The sequence below is a fragment of the Kogia breviceps genome, chromosome 3 (genome assembly GCF_026419965.1).
Source record: "Kogia breviceps isolate mKogBre1 chromosome 3, mKogBre1 haplotype 1, whole genome shotgun sequence".
NCBI lineage: Eukaryota > Metazoa > Chordata > Mammalia > Artiodactyla > Physeteridae > Kogia > Kogia breviceps.
Window position 1 is genome coordinate 1,223,521 of NC_081312.1, and position 11,848 is coordinate 1,235,368.

At 67.3% G+C, this 11,848-nt stretch overlaps 1 protein-coding gene across 5 annotated transcripts; it reads right to left on the bottom strand.

The window, feature by feature from the left end:
• Positions 1-628: 628 nt before the first annotated feature.
• Positions 629-11,379, bottom strand: C3H14orf180 (chromosome 3 C14orf180 homolog). Of its 5 annotated transcripts, none has more exons than XM_059058868.2 (5): positions 11,186-11,379; positions 5,690-5,816; positions 4,001-4,130; positions 2,310-2,345; positions 629-1,859 (listed from the first exon to the last, which is right to left on the bottom strand). In XM_059058868.2, the coding sequence occupies exons 2-5, from the start codon at positions 5,798-5,800 to the stop codon at positions 1,654-1,656; spliced, it is 483 nt and encodes a 160-aa protein (XP_058914851.1). In that variant the 5' UTR covers positions 5,801-5,816; positions 11,186-11,379; the 3' UTR covers positions 629-1,653. The 5 variants fall into 5 exon arrangements, with proteins under 5 accessions (XP_058914851.1, XP_066883746.1, XP_066883749.1 ...); XM_067027645.1 differs by having other exon boundaries at positions 5,673-5,816; positions 11,186-11,374; XM_067027648.1 differs by lacking the exon at positions 11,186-11,379 and adding an exon at positions 9,648-9,919.
• Positions 11,380-11,848: the final 469 nt, after the last annotated feature.

Sequence of the window (11,848 nt, forward strand, 5' to 3'; positions counted from 1 at the left end):
GCTGTACCCTCACATCCGCACATTTTCTCATGGGTTCCGTTCTCAGTGCTTCCCGTCGAGACTCCACGGGTGTGAGGATGGATTTCAAATTTTGGAATTCTTGGGATTGTCGGGTACACCTTGAGCAATTTTTTTCCGAAAACAATGGGGGTCATGGTCTCTCGGACCCTCCAGGGCTGAGCGTGTCTTTGCAATGAACGAACAGCCCTTAGCTGAGCGCAGCAGGCCCTGAGGAGGGCGGTGCCCCAGCCCAGCCCCTTCTGGGCGGCTCCGCCCCCGCCCCGCCCCCCGGTACCTGCCCCAGGGCTCTGGCACTTGGCTTAACCTGCTTGTCCTCTTCAAGGGGCAGGGCGAGATGAGGCTGGGGGTGGGGTGGGCTGGTGTGTGTGGGGTGTGTGATGCTGGAGGGTCCCCGAGGGCCAAGGCCCGGAGCCCCGCTGTGGTCCCCCCTAGGCCACCGCCCCTCTCGGCTGGGCTCCCCACTCGGGGCTCCCCAAGTCCTGAAGCCCGAAGGGAGCCCTGAGGCCAGAGGGGACGGCTTGCCCCCCTCTGCTGCAGCCGCTGGAGAGACTCCCACCGCAAATCAGTCCCCATGTCCCTCCTGTGGGTAAAAGCCCCCAGACTGAAAGAGGTGGCAGCGTGTTTTAATGGAGAATCCGTGTCTCCCCACGTAAGCCGTGGGAACAGACGCTTCGAGAAGGCCCGCGGGAGGGCAGCTCAGCACCGGCGGCTGCCTAGACACTCGTCTGAAGGTTATGGGGGTGCAGCTTCTCCCCCAGCGGTGCCTCCTGGTGTTGCACCCCGGGCCTCCCCGCTTTGTTCAGGGCCCCACTGCATGCAGCGTCTGAGGGGACCCTGGGGTCTGTCATCACGTGGCCTCCTTGGCCTGGCAACGGGGACGAAGGCTCGGTGTCTACAGTCACGGGACTCCCAGGCCGCGTGGCTGTGTCCTGAGGGTGGTGGGGTCCTCTCGGCCCCCCGATGTCCTCTCTGTGCCGGCCACACCCCCAGGCCGACGGCTGGAGAGGAGCCGGGGTAGGAGGGGGTCCCCAGGCCTTGGGCCCAGTGCAGGCGTCAGACAAGCCGGGGGCTCCGGGCCGCTGCCCTGCACATGACGGCGGGGGGGGTGCCCCCGCCCCGCAGCCAGAGCCTCTCCCAGAGGGGTTTCGGGGTCTGCGCTGCAGGCCCCAAGCAGCAGAAGCCCGGTTTTACCTCCTCCTAGGACGCCCACAGACACAGGGAGGGTGTCCGCGTCCTCAAGGGGCTGTACACGGCCACGTCTGGGCTGGGCCCAAGGTCACCGAGAGTTCCCGCTGGGGCGAGGGAAGGGCCCAAGGGGTAGCCTGGGGGCTGGAACCTGTGGGTCCCTGAGTTTCAGCGGTGGAATTCTTGTTCTCCTAAAACCTCACAGGGCACCCCAACATGTGAAGTAGGAGGGGCTGCCTGCTTGGAGCTGGGGAGCCTCCTGCCGCATCCGAGGCCTCAGCACCCCACGTCTGATCTCAAGCCGTGGGCCCCCCTTTCCCAGTCACCCTGCCTGCAGCAGCCCCTCTGAGTCCAGGGCTCAGGGCTGTCTGGAATCCCCCAGCCCCGACCTGGAGCTCTCCCTCTGCAGTGCCGCCCCCCGGGCCCGGGGGCGGTGAGCGTCGGCCATCAGAGCTGCAGGAGTTGGCGCCAGCAGGCCAGGGCCGCGAGCCGCAGGCGCAGGAGGAGGACCAGGAGCTGGGCCCGGAGGTCCTCCAGGGCCAGTGCCACGGGCTCGGCCCGGCTGCAGCACAGCCCCAGGGCCAGCACCAGCAGGACGCACGCTGTCAGCCGCAGGATCAGGGCGCCGTCGCGGGGCCTGCGCCAGCTGGGCACTGGGGCCGAGGAGGACTGGTGAGCCCGGCCCGCGGGCCTGAGCCCCGGCCCCGTGAGGACCCTTGGGTGCCCGCCTCCCTGCAGGGCTGGTGGGGAGGCTGCTGTGGGCGGGCACGGCTCACCCTGAGGCTGGCACCTCGGTGCTGCCCGTCGGGTGGGCCCCTGCGGCGAGGGTCTCCCCGTCCCTAACTGGGCCCGCGATCTCCTTGCAACGGGGCCTCCCGTAGGCCCTGCCCTCGCACCCTCCCCGGGGAAGGAGTGAGGGGGGCAGACGGTACCCCAGGGCTGCTGCCGCCGACCCGTGACTGTCAGGGACCCCAGGGCCCTGCCGGGGTGGGGAGCCCGGCTGGAGCAGTGGGGGGTCTGGCAGTGGCCTGGAGCTGGGGCTGTGCTGGGCCAGCGTGTGGGCTGGGGCTTTGAGGGGTGAGGACCGAGGGCTCAGAACTTACCCCTGGCTGTGGCGGAGGGCTCCCTGCAGGCGATGTCTGGGGAGGAGAGTGAGAGTGGGTTCGGGCGGAGCGGCAGGGCACCCCGCTCAGAAGGCACGCTGCCTCCGCCAGCCAGGAGCCCCCGGGGCCCCTCACCTCACCCGCCCACCCTGAGGACCCCCAGATGGGCTGGCTCAGCTAGAGCTACCCCGCTTTACAGATGGAGACTCAGGCCCCCACAGGTCCGGACCCGGCCGGGTGTTCGTATCCCCCGGCCGGCCAGGCCGCCCGGCACCACCCAGGTTTCTGCCCCAGCCTTGCTGATTCAGATTCTAGCTTCCGGATCCCGGCACTGATCTCAGAGCCTTCCGAGGGCCCTGTGGGAGTGTGGGGTGTGGAACTCCCGCAGCAGCCTAGGAGGGGGAGACCGCAGGGGTCCGGGGGGCCAGCAGGGGCTGGCACTTTGGAGAGGCAGGCAGGACCCCCCCACCTCCTGTCCATTCCTCTTGCTCACTGGGGGACCCCAGGCCAGCCCCGGACTGTCTGGGCCTTGACTCCCCACCTGAGAGTCTCTGCTTCTGGGGCTGCTGGGAAGCTCCGGAGGTGGGTGCTGAGCTGTGCTCCGGGGGTTGGGGGCTAGACCGGGGAGGGCGGGGCCTGTGAAGACCCCTGCGGGAGGCCCGGACCCAACGTTTACGGTGGGCCTTCAAGGGAGACACTGACACAGCGGGGGAGTGAGTTTTATCTGCAACTTGGCGGGACTCAGGGAGCACGCGCCTTGGGGGGCTGTGGAAGCAGAATCTAAGATGCTCCCACGATCCCCCCAGGTCCTCACCTTTGTGTGGTCCCCTCTGCTTAGTGTGGGGGGCTTGTGACTTGCTTCTACCAACAGAACACGGCAAAGGGGCAGGGGTTCTGCAGCCGTGATGGAAATCCCCACCGTGGACTGAGTCAATCAAAGGGAGATTGTCTTGGGTGGGCCTGACCTAATCAGGCGAGCTCTTTATAAACGAGGGTCATATAAAACAGCTGCAAGGACACGAATTCTGCAAATAACCCCGTGAGTTTGGAATAGGGTCCCGAGCCTCAGGCGAGGCCCAGCCTTGGCCGACACCCTGATGCCTGCCTTGTGCCACCCTGAGCAGAGGACCAGCTTTGCTGCACCCAGAACCCTGACCCGTGGGACCACTGAGATAGTCAGCGTGGGTTGCTTGAAGCTGCTCTGTTTGTGGTGATTTGTTACGAGGCACAGCTAGCTGCTACAGGGGCAGTGTCCCACGGGAAAGGCTGGAGAAGGAGTGAGGTAGACTGGGATGGAGAGGGGGCGCTGGGGGCAGCACCAGGACCCTAGGGCGGGGCAGCGGGGAGACTTTGGGAGGCGGGCGGTGAAGGCTGCGGGGGTGGGAGGAGCTGAGGAGCAGTGGGAAACTTCAGAGCGTTGGAAGGAAGAGCGGGGGCGGGGCGGGCTCTGGGAACGCCTACCCACTGGCCTGTCTTCAGGAAGACAGTAATGACTTGGGCAGCTCTGCTTACATTTTTCCTGCCAGTTGCTGTTTCCTTGACCATCACTCTGTTCAGACCGACCCCACGGGCCTGGGTTTTATTGGGGTCACGCCTGTGAGGACAGGGCAGTGACTGTGGTCCCTGCGGGCAGCCCTCCGTGAGACCCGGGGTGATGTCCTCCCGCCCCGCCTGGCCCGCGCGCCTCTTACAGTGGACGGCCACCTCCAGGGGCTCGCGGAACCGCACGCGCCTCGTGGTCCTCCGTGGCTCGGCCCCATGGCTGCGGTGCTCCTGCGGGCTTCGTCTCAGGATAGACGGCGGGCCCTTCCTGTCGTCCTCCTGGGGGGTGGGAAGCAGGGGGAGGCAGGCAGGAGTGAGCCCCTCCCGCCCGGCCCCCCCGAGGCTGGAGACAGGCAGCCCCTGCGGCGTCCCTGCCGCCTCCGCTGGGTTTATGCAGCAGGGACCAGACAGGGGCGTGGAGACCCTCTGCGGACCTGTCCTGGCCCCAGCCTGGCCGTCTGACCCCTTAGGGCCGCTGCCAAGTGGTGAGGGCTGGGACAAAGCCACCAGACTGGTCACGACTGGATGGCCGTGTTAGCGGGAACGGGTGCGGTCCGTGATCTCGCAGGCCTGTGTCTCCCGCCCGGGCTGTGCCCCCACCCCTCCCGACGGGGTCCGGCATCGCTTCTGCACGTCAGTAACGGTGACGGCGGGTGCGGCTGGCGTCCCCCGAGGACTGACTGCCTTCACGGCTGAGCTGCACACACGGAACTTCCCTGCGCCCCGGGGGGCCCTGCCTGGTGGCCTCTTCTGTCCCGGGGGGCCCTGCCTGAGCTCAGCGCCCTGTGGCTGGCCGGCAGCAGCGCCCGGAGCCTGCCGTGGGACGGCCCTCGCCACACGCTGGGCCTCGGTCACTTGCCTGTGGACGAGGGGAGGCATCTGAGCAGGAGGCCGCCGGCCCAGGGTGCGGGGCGGAGCCGGGACACAGCCCACCCAGGGGCCGCCCTCCCACCCACTGTGTGTCTGCAAGGTGGAGCCAGGGGTCAGCAGCCCGCTCCGACCTCAGCGTCGCCATCGATCGAGTGGCGAGAGCAGGCTGTTCTGCGCGGACACCCTGTGATCCGGGGCCGTCTGTGACATGGCCCCGCTGGGGGGCCGCCGGCCGCGTGAGCCCGCTGCTGGCCTTCGGGGCTGAGGCGGTCCTGCCGGGGTGGGAGACCCACCCGGCCCCAGGGTTTGGCCCAGCTCATGGCTGTCCCGTTGCCTCGGCTGGGACACCTACGTTTGTGGCCTGCCCTAGCCAGCAAGAGGCTCAGAGGCTGGATCGGGACTCAGGGCCTGAAGTCGGGGCCCCAACCGCGCCTTGGGGGGACCCCCTTACGCTCCCTCCCTCTCCGGCTGCTGCCGGCTCTCCGTTGTCCTGGGCCCGGGCCTGACCCGGCTGCGTCCTGTCACCTCGCCGTCCTGCTGCCTCCACCCTCGCCCCCACTCCAACCCCTCCTCCCTGTGCCGCCAGGAGAAGCGCCGGACCTGCTGCTGCCTTGCTCCCCAGTCCTGCGTGGTTCCCACCGCCTCTGCCTCTGCCTGCCCTTCCCGGCCCCTGGGGCTCCCCGCTCTGGCCCCTCCTCCAGGCCCCTCGCAGGCTCTACCCCCGCCTCAGCCCTGGTCCGATGCTGTGCACTCCTGGCCGTGCTCTGCCCAGCCTGGGGGCCTCTAACCCTCTCCGCCGGCCCCCCTCCAGCCCCCCAACCCAGCGAGCTCCCTCCCGCGGCTCCTGGGGCAGAGGACAGCTCGGGCAAAGCCCAGGGACCACATTTCCCTCTTCTGTTCCCCCTCCCCGCCTCCAGCTGAGCCCCCCCCCTCCCCCAGACCAGCGCCCACCCAGGGCCCTGCCGCACCCTCCCCGCCCTGAGCGTGGGTGAGCCTGGAGCCGCCTCCTCATTCTTTCCGGTCTGATGCCGCGTCTCTGGCAGGGAGTCGGCGCTCAGGGCGTGTGCTGCCGTCTTCATTTACTGGAACATGGTCCTAAGATAAGCAAAGACATTGTTTATTGCACACGGAACAGTCCTCATAGGAATAAAGTAAAAGGAGGAGAGGTTCTTCCCAGGAAGCTGGGCTGCCTTCCTCGTCCCATCAGCCTGGCCCGCGGGCGGACGCTGCTTTCCTTCGAGGTGCTCGGGGTGCAGAGGAATCCTGCTTGCTCAAAACCCAGCTCGTCGGCAGCTTCCCCCGCTGCCACTCTTCCTAATTATCAGCCGTAATGGCTGCGTAATATTCCACAGGGCTGACTCCATAATTGACAACCACCCTCCTCTGTTATTGCGGATGTTCGGGAGGTTTGCATGTGATTATTGTCATTTGCAGTGTCTTTCGGTCACTTGCAGTTTTCTGAGGCCATAGTTAAGACTGCAATAAGCATCACCGCTCGCCTCCTTCTGGGGGACGCTCCAGGCGTGAATGATGGGGTCCAGGGCTGAGCTGTGTCAGGGCTTCACGGGGGCTAGGAAAGCCTTCTGCAGGGGTTCGTGGGGGCTGGAGCTGGTGGGCCCGCCCCTCAGCCCTGCCCAGCCTCTCTCTGTCTCTCCCTCCCCCTCTCTCTCCCCGGATTTTGGCTTGCTCATGTACTAGGTGTAAGGCGGCGCCTGCCCTCTCTCATCAGTGAGCCTCTGATTGCAGCGTTTCCCACCTCTCCTCACTAAGTGCAGCCCTTCCGGTGTGAATTTTCTTTCACATCCTTTGAACTGTCCTTGACTTTTGGGACCTCCCCCTGTCCTGCTCCCACTGGGCCTGTGCAGGTGAAGCCCGGCAGGCATGTAGCCTCAGTCCTTTGAGGGCCCTGTGGGGTGGTGGCTCCCCCCACCCGCCTCCTTGTACATGTGGGGCAACGTGGACACCAGGGGCTGTTGCCAGGTCCTCTCTGCCCACCTCCCCCTGGACGATGAGACGGGGTGGGGTGCCAGGGAACCATCTCCCCTCTGCCCCAGACCCAGGCTCTGCCAGGGCTCTCTGGTCTGGGTCCTTGGCGACCATTACTGCTCCCTTCCTGTGTGGTCAAATGCTTGCATTTTATGAGGAGTCTTCTGGCTTCCATCCACCCTCCGAGGACCTGGCCCCAGGGGCTGAGATGGAGCTGAGTAAGGGGAGCTCCTTCAGGGCCTCCCCAAAGGGGAGCTGCCAGGTGGGGGAGGGCTTTCTCCGCCTGGGAGATAACAGGCCGGCCATCCAGTTATTTTAAAAAGGAGCAATTTTCTCCTATCTCAGCATCAGGCTTTTTATTGCAAATAGGGTCGTGGGGGGAGCTGGCCAGCCTGGGGAGGAGGGATGGGGAGGGAGGCCTTATCTGAAGGACCGGGTCTTACAAAGGGTGGCCTGGGGGCCCTGGGGACGGGGTGGGGTGGGGTGGGGACGGCATCACTGCCAGCGGGCCCAGCTGTCAGAGCCCCTACTGTGCCCAGGGCCCTCCCCCCAGGCGGGGGGTCGTGGGACAATGTGTGTGAGTGTGTGCACAGCTGTGAGAGCACTTCTCTGTGAGCGTGCACGCGTGGGGGTCCACAGATGTGCGTGTGCGCGCGTGTGCGAGTGTGTATGTGAGTGTGTGACTGTGCCTGCAACTGGGTGTGCGTGTGCGTGTGTGTGCGTGCGTGCGCGTGCAGTGTGGTGTGTGTCCCCTGGCAGCTCTGTGCTTCCAGGGCAGGCAGCCTCACTCGGCTCCATCCTGTGCCTCCTGTGCCTCCTGTGACCTTGTGTGACCTTGGCAAGTCTCTTAACCTCCCGATGCCTCAGTTTGCTGGGCTGAAAATGGAAGCAGCAGTAGCAGCTTCCCCCGTGGGGGTGAGTGAGGCAGCTCATGTCGGGGCTCAGAGGCTACCTGGGGACCCGCCTGTGGGCCATCAGCCGTGGGCATCACTCAGGGAGGGGGTGTGGCCACCGGGCACGGAGCCTGAGCACACGGGGAGAGCCTCCTGCGCGATGTCCCCTCTCCCGCGCCTCTCAGGCGCCCTGGGCCTCCTCCGGCCTGTGCCTTTGCCCGGGCCTTTCTCTGCTCCCAGGAGGTGCCCCGAGCCCGCCGTCCTCACCCCGCCCGGCAGCCTTGCTCAGGCTCCAGCTTCCCGTTAAAGTGTTATCCCTGCCACGCCCCTCCCCGGAGCAAGCGGGGCCTCTGCAGACCCCCGGGGCTGGCCTGAGTCCTGGGTTCTGCCCTTTTGTCTCAGGAGCCTTGGTCAAGAGGAGGGACTGCCCCAGGCCTCAGTTTCCCCCCCGGGAAAACGGAGGAGTGTGCGGCTCTGGTTGGCTCAGCAGGTAAAGGCCGCTCCGGGGACCACCTCTCGCCTGCCCCCCAGGCCTCCTCCAGCGCCAGCAGGGCCCCCTCCACCCCGGGCTGGGTGGCGAGGACAGGGCCCCATGTGGGAGCGGGAGGCCTTGGGCTCTGGCAGGGACAGCGTGTAATACGAGCGCGCGCCCGGGCTCTCGGGCCGCCTCGTGACAGATGGGTGATAAAGTGTGGAAAATAGCTCTGGGCCTGGGCCTGCAGAGTGTCACCCGCACCCCCCCTTCCCCGGCTCTGCCCCGCCCTGTGCCTGGGGAGGCCACGCCCCCTGAGGGTGGGGCTTCTCAGAACACTGCCCGGAGCGGAGGGGGGCACTGTCCTTCCCTGGGCCGCCCCCAGAGCTCCTGCTCCGGTGCCGAGCGGGGCTCCTCCGGCTTCCGCCCGCGTTCCAGGAGAAGGGGGTCTGGCCGGGACCGCACGCCAAGACCCACACCCCTGACGGCCCGTGCGGTTTGGGCGAGCACCCTCCCTCCCTCCCGCCCTACCTGATGCGAGGCCTTTGGGAGACAGTGATAACATCCACAGGGGGCCCTGCGGCCCAGCTCTCCGGCCCTGTCCCCCCACCCCGCCTGCTCCGCCAGCCTCCAGGGGGCTGCGGGCTGGGCTTGGCCCGCTCCACCAGGTCCACCGCCTCGAGCAGCGCGGAGTCCTGGGTCCCGGCCACCTGTCCTGCCCACACCTGCCCCACCACTTGTGAGGCCGCTCACTGGCCTTCCGCCTCCTGTGGGCCGGGCTGTGGGTGCCCCGGGTCCGACCCCCGCTCCCTCCCCCGCGGCCTGCTGGCACATCTCTGTCCTCACTGAGGGACCTCTGAGACCCCCGGCACGGCGCCAGCCCTGCCCAGGGAGGGCCCTTCCTTGGCTCTGACCCCACGCCTGGCACCCGGCACAGCACCCACTCCTGCTCCATCACCCCTCGAACCCTCCCTGTGCCCGTGCGCCCGGGGGGACCCCAGGGCTCAGGGGACAGACGGCCCTCCGGAGCCCCGGGCTCGGGTCAGCAGCGCCACGGCCGGGCCCTCCCGCTGTCCCGTTGCGGCGGACACCTGCTCCGGGGCTGGTGGAGGTGGGGGCGGCCCGCCAGGACCTCGCCGGGGAGGCTGAGCTCATGTGCACCATATACACACGCACAGCCCACATACGCACACAACACACGCCCCACACGTACACATACCCCCCCACAGCCGCACACACTCACACGCACACACCATCCACACATCTCACACGCAACCCACATGTACACACATCACACACAAACACACACCCTCATTTCTCACACACACACACACAACACATGGCACACACATACACACATACCCTAACCCCCCACACTCACACACACACATCATACACACATCTCACACGCACACACAACACACGTCACGTACAAACACACACACTCGTACACATATACACATACTACATGCCCCCCCCACGTTTCTCACGCACGCACACGCACACGCACACACGCACACTGCTCGGCCCACCTGGGTTCCTGCAGCTGTCGCAACCCTGCGTGAGCTCGCCCACCTGACGGCCTATAATCCGCTGGCGATTAGAGCCTCCAGCACAGTGGGAACCGGAGCTGCGGCGGCTCACAGGCCAGCCGAGAAGTTTCCATTACAGCCACGGGGCGGTGGCCTCGGCGGTCCTCTGGGCTGTCCTGCCTTCAGGCCTTCCGGTGGCAGTTTGACCCCCTGCCCAGAGCAGCTTGGCTGAACTAAGGGGCCTGAGGCCACGCGCTGCGCGGTTCCTCAGCTGGGAAATGGGTCGGGAGGCTGTGGACGCCCCCATGCTGGCCTCCCCTCTGGAGGGCGGGGCAAAGAGTGCGGTCTGGCCGGCTAGCGGCTGCTCCCAGCCCAGAGCTCACAGCCTGGCAGCTGCCCAGATCACACCAGTTCTGCATTAAGCCAGGGGAGGACTCCCAGGGAGGCCCCGTGGGGCTGGCCTCGCTCACTAGGCCCACCCGGCGCCCCCTGGCCCTGCCCGGTGCGGGGATCCACAGAGTGGGAACTGGCCCGGGGGCCCCGAGGCCCCTTCCACGCTGCGATGCGAGGCCCACACCTTTCTAGGGCGCATCCAGGACTTGGGGTGGCAGCAGGACCGGGTGATGGCTGTGTGCCTGCTGGGTGCGTGGGGACAGCCGACCTCGGCCTCGGGAGCCCCAGGTGAGAGGGCAGGTGGACCCCTAACCCGGACACTGGCCACATCGGCCCAAGTTCCAGTCCCCAGCTTCTGCCCACTGTTCAGAGTGCTGTCAAGATGGAGAGCTAAGCCTCCCGGGGTACCTGCGCACAGCAAGCGCCGAATAAATGGTGCGTCCTGAGCCCCACACGCACGGCGGGCCAGGATACGGATTCCCTCTGATTGAGTCGGCTCAGAAAACGGCCGTGTCTCTGGTGATGCCCCAAAGCCACGGTCTGGGGTCAAGTGAGCCCGGTAACGCGTCTGTTCCCTCTGGGCTCGGCCAGCAGCAGGGCCCCGGAGGACCTCTGGGGAAGGCTTGCTGGTGTCAGTGTCCGAGCCTGCGGCCTGTGCCGTGGCCCGTGCGGGATGCCAGAGCCCGAGAACCCTGGCTCCCGTGCCTCCGAGGGCTTGGGTCCTCGCGGGGTGGGGCGTGGAGGCATCCGCAGTCCAGCTTCGCCTGCACATGGCCCCGGGCAGGAGCGTGGGTGAAGGGCCGGGGGGGCCCTCGTGTCAGGCCTGGCCGCCGGGGAGGCGCTCAGAGTGCCAGTGGCCTGGGACACGGCCGAGTGTGCCGGCCACCCGCCCTGTACACGGCACACACGAGGTTCAGAGGGCCCGGGGCTTCTGATGTCACCCACTGCCTGGTCTGCCTGGGCCTGTACTCGAATGAGCGCTGAAAGCGCACGGCCCGGGTGGGTGGGGTGGGCGGCCCCCCGGCCCCCGGCCAGGGCCGCAGTGCGCGCCGCCCGGCCTCAGCCCGCTGCCCGCGCCCGCCTGCGGCAGGGTCTCCGCCCGCATCCGTTTCGGGGAATCTCTCCACTCCAGCAGCCTCGTTCCCAGATGAGGGGTGAGTATCACCTGTGCCCCTGAGTGGCTCTCACCTGGCTCCCTCCTGGGTCCGTGAGGGGTGGTGCCAGCTGGGCTCTGTGGCGTCCCCCAGTGGACGCCGTGCAGCAGAGCCCCGGCCTGGTCTCGCTGGCGGTGCCCCTCCTGCTGCCCTGGAGAGGCGGGCGCTGGGCTGCTCAGGTGAACGGGGCCGCGACGTCCCAGCGCCCTGCTGCCCTGGTCTGGAGCTGCTGCCTGCCGGTGGAGCCAATCTGTGGCCAGCCTGTGTCCCCGCCCCAGGCCCCTCTGCCAGGTTGCAGAGCCCAGCCAGCTGGCAGAGGCTGAGCTATAATTACCTCTCCTCTCTGGCAGAAATAGCAGCGACCCCGAGGACAGGCCACTGGCCCCAGAGCGGGAGAGGAGGTGGCCGTTTCCCAGGCCCTGAGAACACAGGCCAGGCCTGCAGAAAAGCCAAGGGGGCGGTGCCCCCTCCCTGCCCTCCAGACCCACGTGTGCCTTCCCAGGCCGGTTCTGGAGACGTGCAGCTCTTGGAAAACCCAAGGGCCGGCGTCCGAGGCCGAGTGCTGGGTGGGGGGGGGAGGCAGAGGGTGGGGTGACGTGGGGGCCTGGCGGGGTGCAGGCTGTAGGAGGGCGGGGTGACAACAGAGTCCAGCCCCCGACTGACCCTGCCCCAGGGTGAAGCCCGAAACGGAGAGGGG

Excerpts from the sequence above, each read along its gene's own strand:
- C3H14orf180 (XM_067027645.1), bottom strand. The coding sequence starts at position 5,733 with ATGAGGAGGCGGCTCCAGGCTCACCCACGCTCAGGGCGGGGAGGGTGC. Across the intron at positions 4,131-5,672 it reads AGGGTGCGGCAGGGCCCTGG|GAGGACGACAGGAAGGGCCC; the intron begins GTGGGCGCTGGT and ends CCCACCCCCCAG. Across the intron at positions 1,860-2,309 it reads GCCCTCCGCCACAGCCAGGG|TGCCCAGCTGGCGCAGGCCC; the intron begins GTAAGTTCTGAG and ends CCTCGGCCCCAG.